Source organism: Asterias amurensis, chromosome 11 (genome assembly GCF_032118995.1).
Source record: "Asterias amurensis chromosome 11, ASM3211899v1".
Lineage (NCBI taxonomy): Eukaryota > Metazoa > Echinodermata > Asteroidea > Forcipulatida > Asteriidae > Asterias > Asterias amurensis.
The window spans coordinates 6,025,121-6,038,237 of NC_092658.1; the positions used below are offsets into that span (position 1 = coordinate 6,025,121).

The 13,117-nt window shown below is 38.7% G+C and overlaps 1 protein-coding gene across 2 annotated transcripts in view; it reads right to left on the reverse strand.

Annotated features, from left to right (window-relative positions):
* Positions 1–13,117, reverse strand: part of LOC139944205 (protein kinase C-like) — a 157,036-nt gene that overhangs the window by 137,787 nt on the left and 6,132 nt on the right. For both annotated transcript variants that reach the window (XM_071941172.1, XM_071941174.1), the window contains exon 2: positions 8,021–8,052. In XM_071941172.1, the coding sequence (XP_071797273.1) occupies positions 8,021–8,052 (32 nt within the window). The remainder of the gene's footprint in view (positions 1–8,020; positions 8,053–13,117) is intronic.

A 13,117-nucleotide genomic window follows, 5' to 3' on the forward strand; every position in this document is an offset into this window, starting at 1 on the left:
ACCAATAGTGTCCGGTGCCTTTAAAGTGATGAAGCTTCAGACGATGCTTCACTCGCTGTTGCTACATCCAAAGAAGATCTCAAATTTAATACAAAAAATCCGTTCACTGTCAGCGCTGACAACCTCCCCCCACCCACCCAAAATCACAACATCCAACTACTAATAGACCGTATATGCATTGACGTCATCCAACCACCTACTTAGAGGTAAAACGATTACTAAACAATAAAAACGCACAGATTTGTACACGCAGCGCACAGGTTTGGCCAATGAACGACCTCTAGGTGAGGGCGCTTTACTGATATGACATCATGTGCATCAGGTCTATATCAACTACTAAAGTATGGGCATGCAGATAGGTCTATGATAATTCTGCACAGTTATTTGAAGGACACCCAAACTCCTTTTAGGACTACTTCAACTGCAACATATGGATTTGTTGTCTATAACACACACAGAAGTGTCCTCAGCAGCGTGCGGTTATTAGTACACTTTTTATTTGCTTTTATTTTTATGCAGTTGCCAGACACACAAGGCCTGAAGGCCACTACAAGGTGTGGGCCACAATTATCTTTTTTTGCCAGAGGACGTTGCCACCTACTCCTAGGGCTGAAACAGTTACCCCTTTTACAGTCCATACGGATGTAGGCTTGGGTATGATCAATCTGAAGCCTGGCCGATAGAGCAGAAAGCACTACCTCCCAAATTTTATGTAGCAAGTGTCACGACCAGGATTTGAACCCACACTCTGCTGATCAACCACCAGAGCTTGAATCTGGTGCTCTTAACCGCTTGGCCATGACACGCCATACTGTCTACATCTCCATCCCCCATCTCAGTTTCCAGTTATCATTTCCGCATAGCCAGATTATTACTATTATTATTATAACTATATTGAGTAGGGTAGATGGCCTTAGCTTTCGATCCAAACCGGACCTTCTTCAGAGGCATAAAACAAGTACAAACAAATACATAATCCATTTATAGATAAAGAGAAGGGAAAAAGATTAGGGAAGGATCCACAAAGAAGCGGGAAAATTATAGCCAATCAAAGTTTCTATTTCAGAAACAATGTTATTGTTACTGATACACGCTGCCTGTGATCATTGATCCTCTTGTGTGGTAATTTACGAAGCCTCTCGCCAATATCCAGCCAGTGTTGTCATAATGCCTGAGATTATACACAGCAATGATACAACAGGCTTCATCCAACATGTTGACTCAGGGAGTCCAGGCTGAGTGCTGTCTACAGTGTTAATAATAATAAAATAATAATAAAAACTTGTGATGTGCACATATCCACCCTTCTAGGTGTTCAAGGCACAGTTAAACCAAAAACAAAACAGATGCAACAAAATTAGTCCTTAAAAACCTGTGACATAAGAATTTTTTTGATACAACAAGTGTTATAGCCAAGGTGGGCGGTGCTGGGCGGGCCTGCCCAGGACCCACAATTTTTGCCCAGTACTCTGAGCAAAAGACATCGTGCCGCCCAGCACAGATTGTCCACTCTTCATTGATCTGAGACACGGCACAGCTAATGATTAGGAGTAAGGTGTGACTAGTCGAGTAGTAAATTTCACTAGTCGCTTCCTGGGCCTAGTTGATACTCCCTCAACGTGGATTATTAAAATACCATGACAGGTTTTTTTCCCGTTTTCTCAGCAAGTAGAGACTGTATTCAGCAGAAACTTTTCCTTGTGACTTTTATTGTACTTTTCTGTAGAATTTTGCCCATAAATTGGCATTATGTTGCCGAAAACAATGACCCTACCTTTAGATGAATGTCAAGTTCCCCTTAAAAAGTGTGTGGAAATAAAACCTACATATTTAGGGTGCCTAAATTACTTAACACGGACTAGAATTATCACTTCGACCGGAAAGGTTCCTGTGTACATTTTTAAAAAGACAGTTACTTGATTGGTTGGTGTAAATATTCAGACTGTGAAAAATTACCATGCGTGGAATATGCCTTTTGCGCTCTCATTAAAACCTCTTTTCTTTTAAGCTCTCGAGAAAGACTCTATAAGTGTCCGAACGTCAGGCCATTACCTTTTTTTTTGCATTTATACTACAGGTCCCTTTGGTTGGTAAGCAGTTTGCAACAGCTAATTCTATTTTCTTCATATACCTCCATACCCCAAAATACACTCCAAATGAACCAATCTCGATCAATAATTTATGCTCCTTCCAAGACGGTCTTTCTGAGAACCTCAAACAGCCGAGGGGGGGGGGGGCTTCAGACCATCTATTTTGCATCCCTGTGAAGGTACATGTATCATGCACTCATCGCACATGAAATGTTAGCTAGAAACGTTCATCTCATTCTTGGTCACAGTTTACTACTGAGCACTATGAAGGCTTCGACTGTGGCTAGTGCTACCATTATGACTATGGCAAGCTATAGGAATACAGCAATGGCTAGAGCTACAGCTACAACTGTCTGACCATTCAATATCATCTACTTTGGGTTTGAATGACAGTAGACTTATAAACTAGCCTGTAGTGTGATATCAAAAATGCATCTACAGTACACAGTCAACCCTCCTACTGTCAGACCATTTATATCATACACTGCGTTTTTGAATGAGAGACACTTAAACTATGCCAGCCTGCACTACGATATCACAGGGTGAATGCCTTTACATATACGTACATTACAGTCTATAGTTAACCCTCCTACTGTCTGACCATCTCACAAGATGAACGGCATAGCCGAACTTTGTACTTATCATTCCTAACCATGGTAGAAGGAACATGTTCAACATCAGTATTCCAGAACCCCAAAAAGTGGGCAATGGGGGGGGGGGGGGGTGTCTAGAAACTTAAGAAACCTGATGCAGTTGGTTCATCTAGAGGATGGCCAACATCTTTAAATCAGAAGATGAACATTTGGTGTCTTGCATATATACATGTCAGGTGTGTAGCGGACTAGCAATCTTAATAAAGAACGAAGTAGAAAATATAATTAAATGACCTTTTTAAATAGCCATTTGCTGAGGGCACCGGATATGCAGGTTCCTAATGAGGCTAACACCTACACACAACTGCACAAAGTACATATTGTTGAATATTTTAACAGATGTAGATGACTCTTTGCCTCTCGGACGTAACATAATTGTTCAACAGCGGTGTTAAGGTCCTCAACAAAAACCTGAGGACAAGGGGGGCTAGCATAATAGAGCATAAATTACCCTTTAAGGAACAATACCAAATGCAAACGCTACACCAAGGTTTCGTAAAGACAAGCCTTCCGGGCAACGATGTGGCTGATTTGCAAACTCGACAGACAGTGTTTGGGGCAGTGGAATTACAGCCCTGAAGCGGAACAAGTGAGGTAGGACCCTGCCATCGTTGTTATTGGGAAAATGTCAGACCAGGACAACTCTCAGTCTCAATCGACGAGCAGGAGCAGCGTTGATTAACCAAATTCATTAGATAGATAGATAGATAGATAGATAGATAGATAGATAGATAGATAGATAGATAGATAGATAGATAGATAGATAGATAGATAGATAGATAGATAGATAGATAGATAGATAGATAGATAGATAGATTGACAGATACAAACTACGCAGCTTAGAAAGAAATAAGAGTATGTTGAATAAAAAAGTTACTTATATAAACATGTTGGCAAAAATAAATGGTAAAAAAAACCCAGAAAGTCAATCATAAGAAATTTTTAACAGTTTTTCTTTTTTAGCAATGTTTTGAAAATATCCAGAGACGTTGTAGTACCAGTATCTTAAACATACTCTTTTTCTAAAATTGGCTCTTTCAAGGCTTCTCACTTTTACTTACGTAATTGTGTACATAAGAGTCATTCATATGTGACATTTATTGCAATCTCACTAAAAAAAAATTCAATCTACTGCTTCTAAAATTGGAAAGGATATTTACTGTCAGTAATACACACCTACTGTGTTTCCAGTCATGCATAGAACCATCTTTCAGGGCTCGAAGTTACACTTGACTGCAGCCCTGAGGCCAGTGATTTTAGCGTCAGGCCAGTAAACCCACAACAGGCCAAGTGCGGCGGTCTTGAGTCTTTCATTGAGCATTTTGTCAAAAACTAAATTATGCTCAAATGTTTTATTTAGTGTAATAAATAACCTTAAAGTCGGTTGAGTATTGAAATATACTTGCCCATATGACAAATGAAATCAATCTAGTGTAGATTCAAAAGAAAACAGTTTGCATATTTTGTACAAAATGTTGGTCCAGTCAAAATTGTGAACTACATGCTAAATTACAATATTGTAGAATTTTCTCCCAAATTCGAGCATAACTTTTAAAGCTGCATAAAGATAGTTTTGATGGAATCCATCAGAGATTCAAAAAAAGAGATTGAGCTGATAATCTGTTAAAATAAAAAAAAATTAAAGCAGTTTTCCCTTTTCCAAAATGAACACAACTGCTTACCCTAAACAACTAAGCAGTAAGTTTAACGTAAAAACAAAACTCAACAAATTCTACCTTTAATTTTGACATGACAAGAAGTTTTCTCAACTGATATAATCCAAGCATGGCTTTGGAATTGACTGACATCCAGGGCAACATGCAGTGTTCAGTGACTTGTAAACTACGTGGGTGCAACCTTTTTCATGTGTGCCGCCATTCTGTCTAAGATGTCAAGATGTCACAGACCCGATCTAACTACCCCCCCGCCAATCCTCCTTTACAGTCTGATAAAAATAAGACTTGACTACGCAATGCTCAAATTAACTGTTTCTCACTGGCGTACTGTGTGTTGGGCAGAGGATTGCACTATATATTGTCCATTAGGAGAGATAAAAACCTACATTAAGAGGGGTGCTTACAAAATGTCAGACTGGATATCAATAAAATACTTGATTACGGAGCTGAGTAATAAACAACTTGTATTAAATCAGTATATATTCAAAATTATTTGTCACCTTTTTTTTCTATTGCTCTATGCTATTTATTTATTTTCCAGCCACTGGTGGCATTTGTAGAATGCATACATGTGTGTTTGTTTCCGGATAAACCCCTTCTCTCCAGTATCTACATATTTTTTTAAGGCCCCCCCCCCCAAAAAAAAAAATATATATAATATATATATATGTATATAAATAAATAATTGTATATGTTGTAATCTCTAGGCAACCTAAACTTTGTATTTATTAATTACTTTCGTTCCTTTAATTTGTAAATAAGTTTTGGGAGTGTTTTTTGTGTGAATGATGAGATATTTTTGAGTGTGAAATAAACAGAGTTGTATAACTCCAATCAAGAGGGGGGAGAAAAAAAAGGAAAAAATGGTTTATTTGTCTAAAAAAATAGATAATACAGTTTCTGCCTAAAAATACCCACACTATCATGGATGTACATGTAACTCGGTAGTCCACCATGTGTATATATATGTAAATTGATCATAAAATAGTGACTGGCACAAAAAGTGAAATTAAAACAAGAAAATACCCCAAGAACATTGAGAGTTTTTAAGCATTTTATATAGTATGCACAATGAGAGTATAGTTCCCTGTATTTAATTAACATAATATCGTCTTCTACATATACCAGCACGTTTTCTAACCATCAATTCACACAGGTTATTTATAATATATTTAAATAGTAAAAATGAAATTAGCACCACCGCATAATTGTAAGCCCAGTAACCTGATTTTTGCTTTGGAACATGTTTAAAAAAACATACATTTTATCTGTCACTATAATTGGTCATTCGTTTGGGGGCGAAACGGCCAACTACACACCATACGGTTGACATGTACAATCTCAGCACGGGGCACACAACGTATTGGCAGTAAACCAGATTATGCATTCATGATTACAATACGCAATGTGGGCACACGCCAGATAAGATGACCAGTAAATATGCAATTGATGCATGCTCTGTGTTGTGTATGAAGGAGACGGGCCCCCGTTTACATGACAACACATCTGTCCAACCTGATAGTTTCTATGCCAACATATTTGTAAGCAATGCATGGGCTGGCCTGCACGGATTAAACCAACTACATTGTATACCATACATACATGTAGTGTTCATGAAAAGCAATTCACATTATCTCCTGTGTGCAGTGTCATCAATGCCAAGGCGACTGGCTTGTTGCATACTGTACAGTTCTATCATAAAATAGGTTTCAAGGCTACATATATTTACTGTTTAATAGGATTTCATACCAAAGTCAAGAGCTATTTAATAAAGATAACTGCAACAACTAAACTAGAAACCATTTTTTTTTTCGGGGAAGGGGGGGGGAATGCATACGTGCACCCTCAGGATGCCAGACTTGACTATAGATTGCACATCGAGTAGTGAAACTTTTGAAAATGGTGTTTACAGCAACGATGTGGTCAAAGAAAACTGGTCCCTCCACTTTGCATCTCTCTTAATAAAAGCCTTTTTGAGGTATGGTGGACAATATTGGGTGCATACAGACAAATTTACCCAAACCTTATGGTGTCATGTGTCTGCCATATCTAAAAATGGCTTGTTATTAATTCTGGTCACCATGATCGAGTACACTTTTGTAAATCCTGGCCCGCTTCTTCAGAAGACGAGCAGAACCACCCCAACTAAGATTATCATTACATGGTGTTACCTCAAAACCTTTCTATATATATATCGTATTCCACCATGCAAAGTTTCAAATCCTACTCAACTTCAAATGGTTTATCTTTTTCTCACATGAACCTTCCCCTCAGGGCCCAATTTCATAAAGCCTGTAAGCACAAAAATTTGCTTAGCATGAAAATGAAAAAAAAAAAAAGATTACCAACCAAATTTTAACTTGTTGCATATTGCATATGTTTGCTTATCCTAATAATTACGTGGAAACTTGGTTGGTAATCCTGTTTTTATTAAGGAAGAAATTTCATGCTAAGCAAATTTTTGTGCTTACAGGCTTTATGAAATTGGGACCTGCTGCCCCGCCCCACCCCCCTTTTCTAATTTCTGTATTCTAAACTTCCCATTCTACCTTCATACACCTGCTCTACACTCTGCTCTATTTTAACAATCCAAACATTTGCCCCTTTGTGTTCTCTAAACCAGAAGTCATATTCCATTTTTGTATTGTACAAAAATAGGCCAAATATATAATTATATTAATAATGTGTTTAGTGAAACTGAGAATGGCAAGATAGATGTATTAATTGGGTTTTTTTCCCTTCCACATTGAAGCAACCAGGTGTAGGCTGGCCATTGATATCAAAGACCTGGACACTATTGGTAATTGTTATAGACCAGTCTTCTCACTCGGTGTATCTAAACATATGCATACAAATAAAAACTGTGAAAATTTGAGCTCCATTGGTCATCGAAGTTGCAAGATAATAATGAAAGAAAAAACACCTTGTCACACAACGTTGTGTGCTTTCAGAAACTTGATTTCGGGACCTCAAATTCTAAATCTGAGGTCTCGAAATCAAATTTGTGGAAAATTACTTCTTTCTTGAAAACTATGTCACTTCAGAGGGAGCCGTTTCTCCTAATGTTTTATACTATCAACCTCTCCCCATTACTCGTTACGAGGTAAGGTTTTATGCTAATAATTATTTTGAGTAGTTACCAATAGTGTCCACTGCTTTCAAATCAAGGCCACTCGAATGAAAATTCTGCTACACAGGATACCAAACAAAGATGGCACATTATTATTTAAGCCTGTCTGGATTGTAAAAATGCGGCTGCGGCTGTTTCCATCGGCTTCAAGAGCCATGCTGGAAGACAGAGAGCCATGGGTTATTTTAGTGTAGTAATCTTGTCATGTTTCATGTTTTATTTTTCACCTTCAAGCCTCACTTTGGCAAGACTGTACATTTAAAGGCAAAGTCATATTTCGGCAAAAACCCCGGGAAAAAAATGTGTTATAGGCATCCTGTGAAATTATCTTGACTAATTTGTCTCAAGTTGATTAGAAATCAATAAAAGAATGTAGAAACAACTATCTCTCCAAAAAGGTGGGATTAATTTTTTTTAGTAAACTCACATTTTTAAAACTATACTTAAAACAAAAAACAAAACGAAACTTACTGCTACACTGGAAACCTTGCTTGCCAAAACCCCTGAAAAGAAGGGAAAAAAAGACAATCCAATTTAGTTTTTGTGTTTAGAAATTTGATCACTAATAGTAATATTATTTTGAAAGTGTCATATCTGGACATGACCTTTACTTTGACCTCTTTATGGTATAAAGGAAGTAGGTCAAACCTTGCGGCCATCGGCCATTAGTGGCCGCTAGGGGCATTTCGGTACAAGCCGCTTGTGGCCGCTATGGTCTCGAAAAGGATTAAACCACATTTCATACCTCCAACATTGTATTTGTGTCACAAACATGTACAAATTAAACCTACCGTGAAGCTATAATAAGCTTTTTGTAGCTGCACACTTTCACCTTTCAAGAAAAGTCTCAACCAAAGTCCCTTTCACATGAGAGCCCTTTATCAAGGGTCCCTTGCTAAACTTGAGCATGGTTATACAATTTTACAAAATTTCCCTCAAACAACAATTTGCATACTGTCCAAGGTCTCTTGTAAAATCTTAGTCAAAAAAATTGATAAATTTAACAACCGTGCTAAAATAAAGCAAGGGACCCATGTTAAAGTGTTGTCGTGTGAAAAGCGCTCAAGTCTGTTTCCCCCTCCACTGGTTTCACCTGTTCCTATTAAGATGACATGATCATCAGAGATTAATCCACCAGATCATCCACGATTAATCCACCGGATTAATCATGACGCCAAACACCTGATGGAGGATTCCCTGAGGCTCCCTAAGCTACTTATCACACAAACACACTAAGCGCAGAAAAGATAAAGTCTCCGTCAAAACGGGGCATCACTTTAAAAGAAATAAATTCATTTTTATTTGTTTGGGTCATGTCTCAGAGAGATGGCAATTTAGAGGCAAGTTCCGGGCAACTCGGAAGAAAAAAACACAATATGATTTCAGCTTTTACATCATTTTAACAAACAAGATTAGAAAAATATCTCTTTAAAGACACTGGACACTATTGGTAATTGTCAAAGACTAGCCTGCACAGTTGGTGTATCTCAACATTATGCATAAAACAAACCTGTGAAAATTTGAGCTCAATCGGTCGTCAAAGTTGCGAGATATTAATGAAAGAAAAAACACCCTTGTCTCACCATGGTCACACGAAATTGTGTGCTTTCAGATGCTTGATTTCGAGACCTCAAATTCTAAATCTGAGGTCTCAAAATCAAATTCGCGGAAAATTACTTCTTTCTCGAAAACTACGTCATTTCAGAGGGAGCTGTTTCTCACAAAGTTTTATACTATCAACCTCTCCCCATTACTCGTAGTCAAGAAAGATTTTATAGTGTCCACTGCCTTTGACTGTTCCGTTTGAATCCAAAAACCACACCAAATTAACAAAATGTTACATTTATTTCAATAATTAAGTCAAATTAAGACTCTCTGACTTACACCAAACATTGCCTTGAATACACCATGTAGGTAGAATTAGACTAGTTGTGACGCCCATCATAACGCTGGGGTGTTTTCCACTAGCTCAAACAGATAACAACTGTTCGCGCAAACATTTTTGATCGTTAAAACTATTGGTTGCGCACCTTGTGATATCAATATGGCAGCGCTCTGTAATGATCAGCGACCAAGAGTCAAAACTTGACAGAGACCGCGTTACAAGTGTTCTTCTTCTTATTATTATTATTATCAAAACAACTGTTCAACAAACCAGAGTATATATTGTATTGTTACTGTTGAGAGGAAATGTGTACTGAAGATTGCTACAAAAATAAAGAATTCTGCACCACAAAAATCAGCAAATTGCGTCTAAAGGACGAGCCTAAGAGCTAAAATTATCACAGCTACACCAAACTCTTTGAGTTATGTGCAAACTACCATCGCTTCCTCTTCTCTGTCATTAATGTAAAGGGGTATAGCTACATTTTGTTCGTTCTTTCATGATTCCACTACAAAGGAGTTCCTAGTTTGGATTGACCATTTGACTGGAATATAATTGGGATTAGGTAAACAGACCATAGTTGTGAGGATGTTAGATCCACATGGTGGGTCTTCAAGGAGGCATTGAATGAGGAGACAAACAAATGGATCTGGTATGCGGAAATACAACAGGTGGAGTCGGCTGGAATCAATGGTGGATTAAATGTCAACTTCAGATCGGAATAGGATTGTGGAATTAATCGGTTAAGACGAGGCTCATAAACTGTACAGGGAAACATCTAGCACAGGCCTGGGATTATATGGAGACCATAGACGTCATGGCCACTATTGCCCCTGGTTTTTGGCCTTGGTGCCCCTTTAAAAGTTTTCACTGGACTGTAAGATTTTCCAATGTAAATTGAAAATGGCATTGCCCTCTCACAGATGAAGTTCCAGGTCTGCTAGCCCTATGATCTAGCGTAGCCAACATGCTGTACTAACTGAACTGCCCACTTAGAAAATGGCTGTACTGATTATGAAACTATAGCTTAGTTTTTACACAGGTAACATGTAAAAACACATCTAGAAACTGCACCTTCTGCTTTGCCCACTTTGAAAATGGTTCCTCAGTGATGGAACAGCCCTGACTGCTATTCCAGGAGTTCAAACAAATCCAACAACTCTGGTAATTTAGTGATCAAGGAATAATACAGAAACATTTTCAAAATTCCATTCGGCCAAGTAAGTTACAAAATTTCAAGGCGTCGTATTTGTGACCGCGTGAGGGCGCTCTAAAAAGTATTGTTATCACTTCTGGGGGTGTATTAATTCATACCCATAACAGTTACACATACTGAAACACATTACCTCCAGAGACATTGTATCCATAACAGGCAATAAGACTTTTAAAGAAGCCGTATAATAACCCAACTCATAAGCGAAGTCTAAAAACTACAGCGCACAGAAGTGACGGAAAGCAGTGATAAAACTGTGCGGACGAACCACGACACCCTCAGAAATGATACAAATATTATTGAGAGCGCCCTCACCTGGTCATAAATACGGCGGAAAGGGACTTTATATTACGATGGGCAGCGAGGCCAGGGGCAGAGAGTTTCCCACTGCCTCCCCGATCTGCACCCTTTTAATCCTTGCTTCAGAAACAGATAAGATCTCGGGCAAACTAAGAAGGTCTTTGATACTTTATGGTGTTGTCAACAGTCATGGTGATCGCATCTATACAAAGCTTTCGCCAGAAGGTCCAGATTTATGACACGGGCAACCTTTGCTCCCGGTTGCAATCTAGCTGGATCGCCAACAAGATAAGCCTCTCAGGTATCACACTGGAGATTTGATTAACTTGAAGATTAGTGTTCTTAGCGAAAAAATGAATCTTGAATCAGATTGAGATGGAAATGTGTTTTTGTTACGGAGCAGGTCTTCTGCTGGTACCGGGAAAAGTTTCTTTCGTCTTCATTATCACATTCAGTATTTGAGTCAATAATCCACAAGTGGATGATTTCAAGGCTCAACCCTACATTGTCTTGTAAAAAATGTTATCAGGCCTGATACTTCATGGAGGCAACAAAGGCAATTGCCTCCATGCCCCCTGGTCATTGGCTTGGTACCCCTTGAAACGCTCCAGTAAAAATTCAAAATTTCTTCATAGGGTGCCCCGAGGTGAAAATGCCTTGGTGCCCGTGCACCTATTGTACACAACAGGTTTTACAAACACAACTTCTCAACTTGCCCTGTGGGCTAATAAACACTGAGCAACCTACTTGTTTAAAATGCACATATTTCTCCCTTTTCAGTTTTTACAATGTGTTATTTTGTGTTCGAGTGTGTGAATGAAAGTTCATTTGACCAATAAACTGGTCTTGATGGTTAACATAAACATATCAGAAAGACACATTTATGACAAAAGATGTTAAATATCTGTGTTACTAAAACTTGCAGGGGCAAGGAAAAGCCAGAGTTTATATTAGCCCAGTGAGCTACTTTACAAAAACCTTTTTTAAAAGCACAATGCATGGATGTGGTCACAATCAAGTTTCTTTTCTTCATGACCATCTCTTATTGTGTCATTGTCACGATCATCAGGGCTGTGTAACAGTGCAATGTTCAAAAAGGTGTTTCTGGCATTTTTGGCTGCCGATTGCACCACAGCACCCTGTAAGCAATTACAGGGCGTGTCATGGCTGAGTGATCTCAGCACACGGAATTCAAATTGTGGTGGTTGAGTCATCACATTGTGGGTTTCGAATCTCAAGCCTTTTCACTATTATTTCTCATCTGCGTTTATTACTAATGAATGAACTCTGCCGAGTAACGAAGTAGAAGTGTATAAAAATAAAAATGACACACCCTCAGGTGTGACTTAGCACTAAATAAGAACTGCATATTATTGTTACTGAGGGCTGCACCATCGTCTATAGTAATTAACTGAGCATGCATTTTATACACCATCAGGCATTACAACATAATCAGTCCAACATTAATAGTTACGGCAGGTTTATAGTTAGTGCTGAGGCATCAGTATCTGGGCCCAATTTCATGCCTGCTAACCGCAGATTTCCGCATGTATGTATGTAGAATTGTGTGCTACAATGTACAAGGGTTCTGTAAGCGCAGAATTCTGTGGTAAGCAGAGCCATGAAATTTGGCCCAGGTCACTGAAGATGCTGGTTTCTTATAGCTCTCGACGGTAATAAAGTGTCATAACCCTGTACACACTGGACTCGAACTAAACCATCCCGAGCCAGTGGGTAACTTACCCATTTAAAGTCCAGTGTAACAGCCCAGGTAATATTCCTGACAGGTAACTTTACCACGATGCGTGGTTAGTTTAACCGAGCAAAAGGTGCCCGGGAAGATTGACCAGGTCAGGTTAACCGAGCCAGAAAATACAGTGACCTCTCCACCGGCCTAGATCACGCGCGTAAAACTGGCATCTTTTGTACACGGTTTAATTCTATCCAAATCAATTAAATCCAAATGCGGGCGGTGGGAAGATTAACCCATCGGAAGATTATCCAGCATCGTGGTAAAGTTACCCAAAATGTTTATCCAGTGTGTCCACTCTCTTTTTAGTAGTACTCATTGTTTCTAATCTTTGCTATTCAAGGCCATACTGCTGTAGTGTTAATATGCCATACCATCAACTTTTTGAAATAAACACCTTCTCCTCTGAAATTGTGTCAA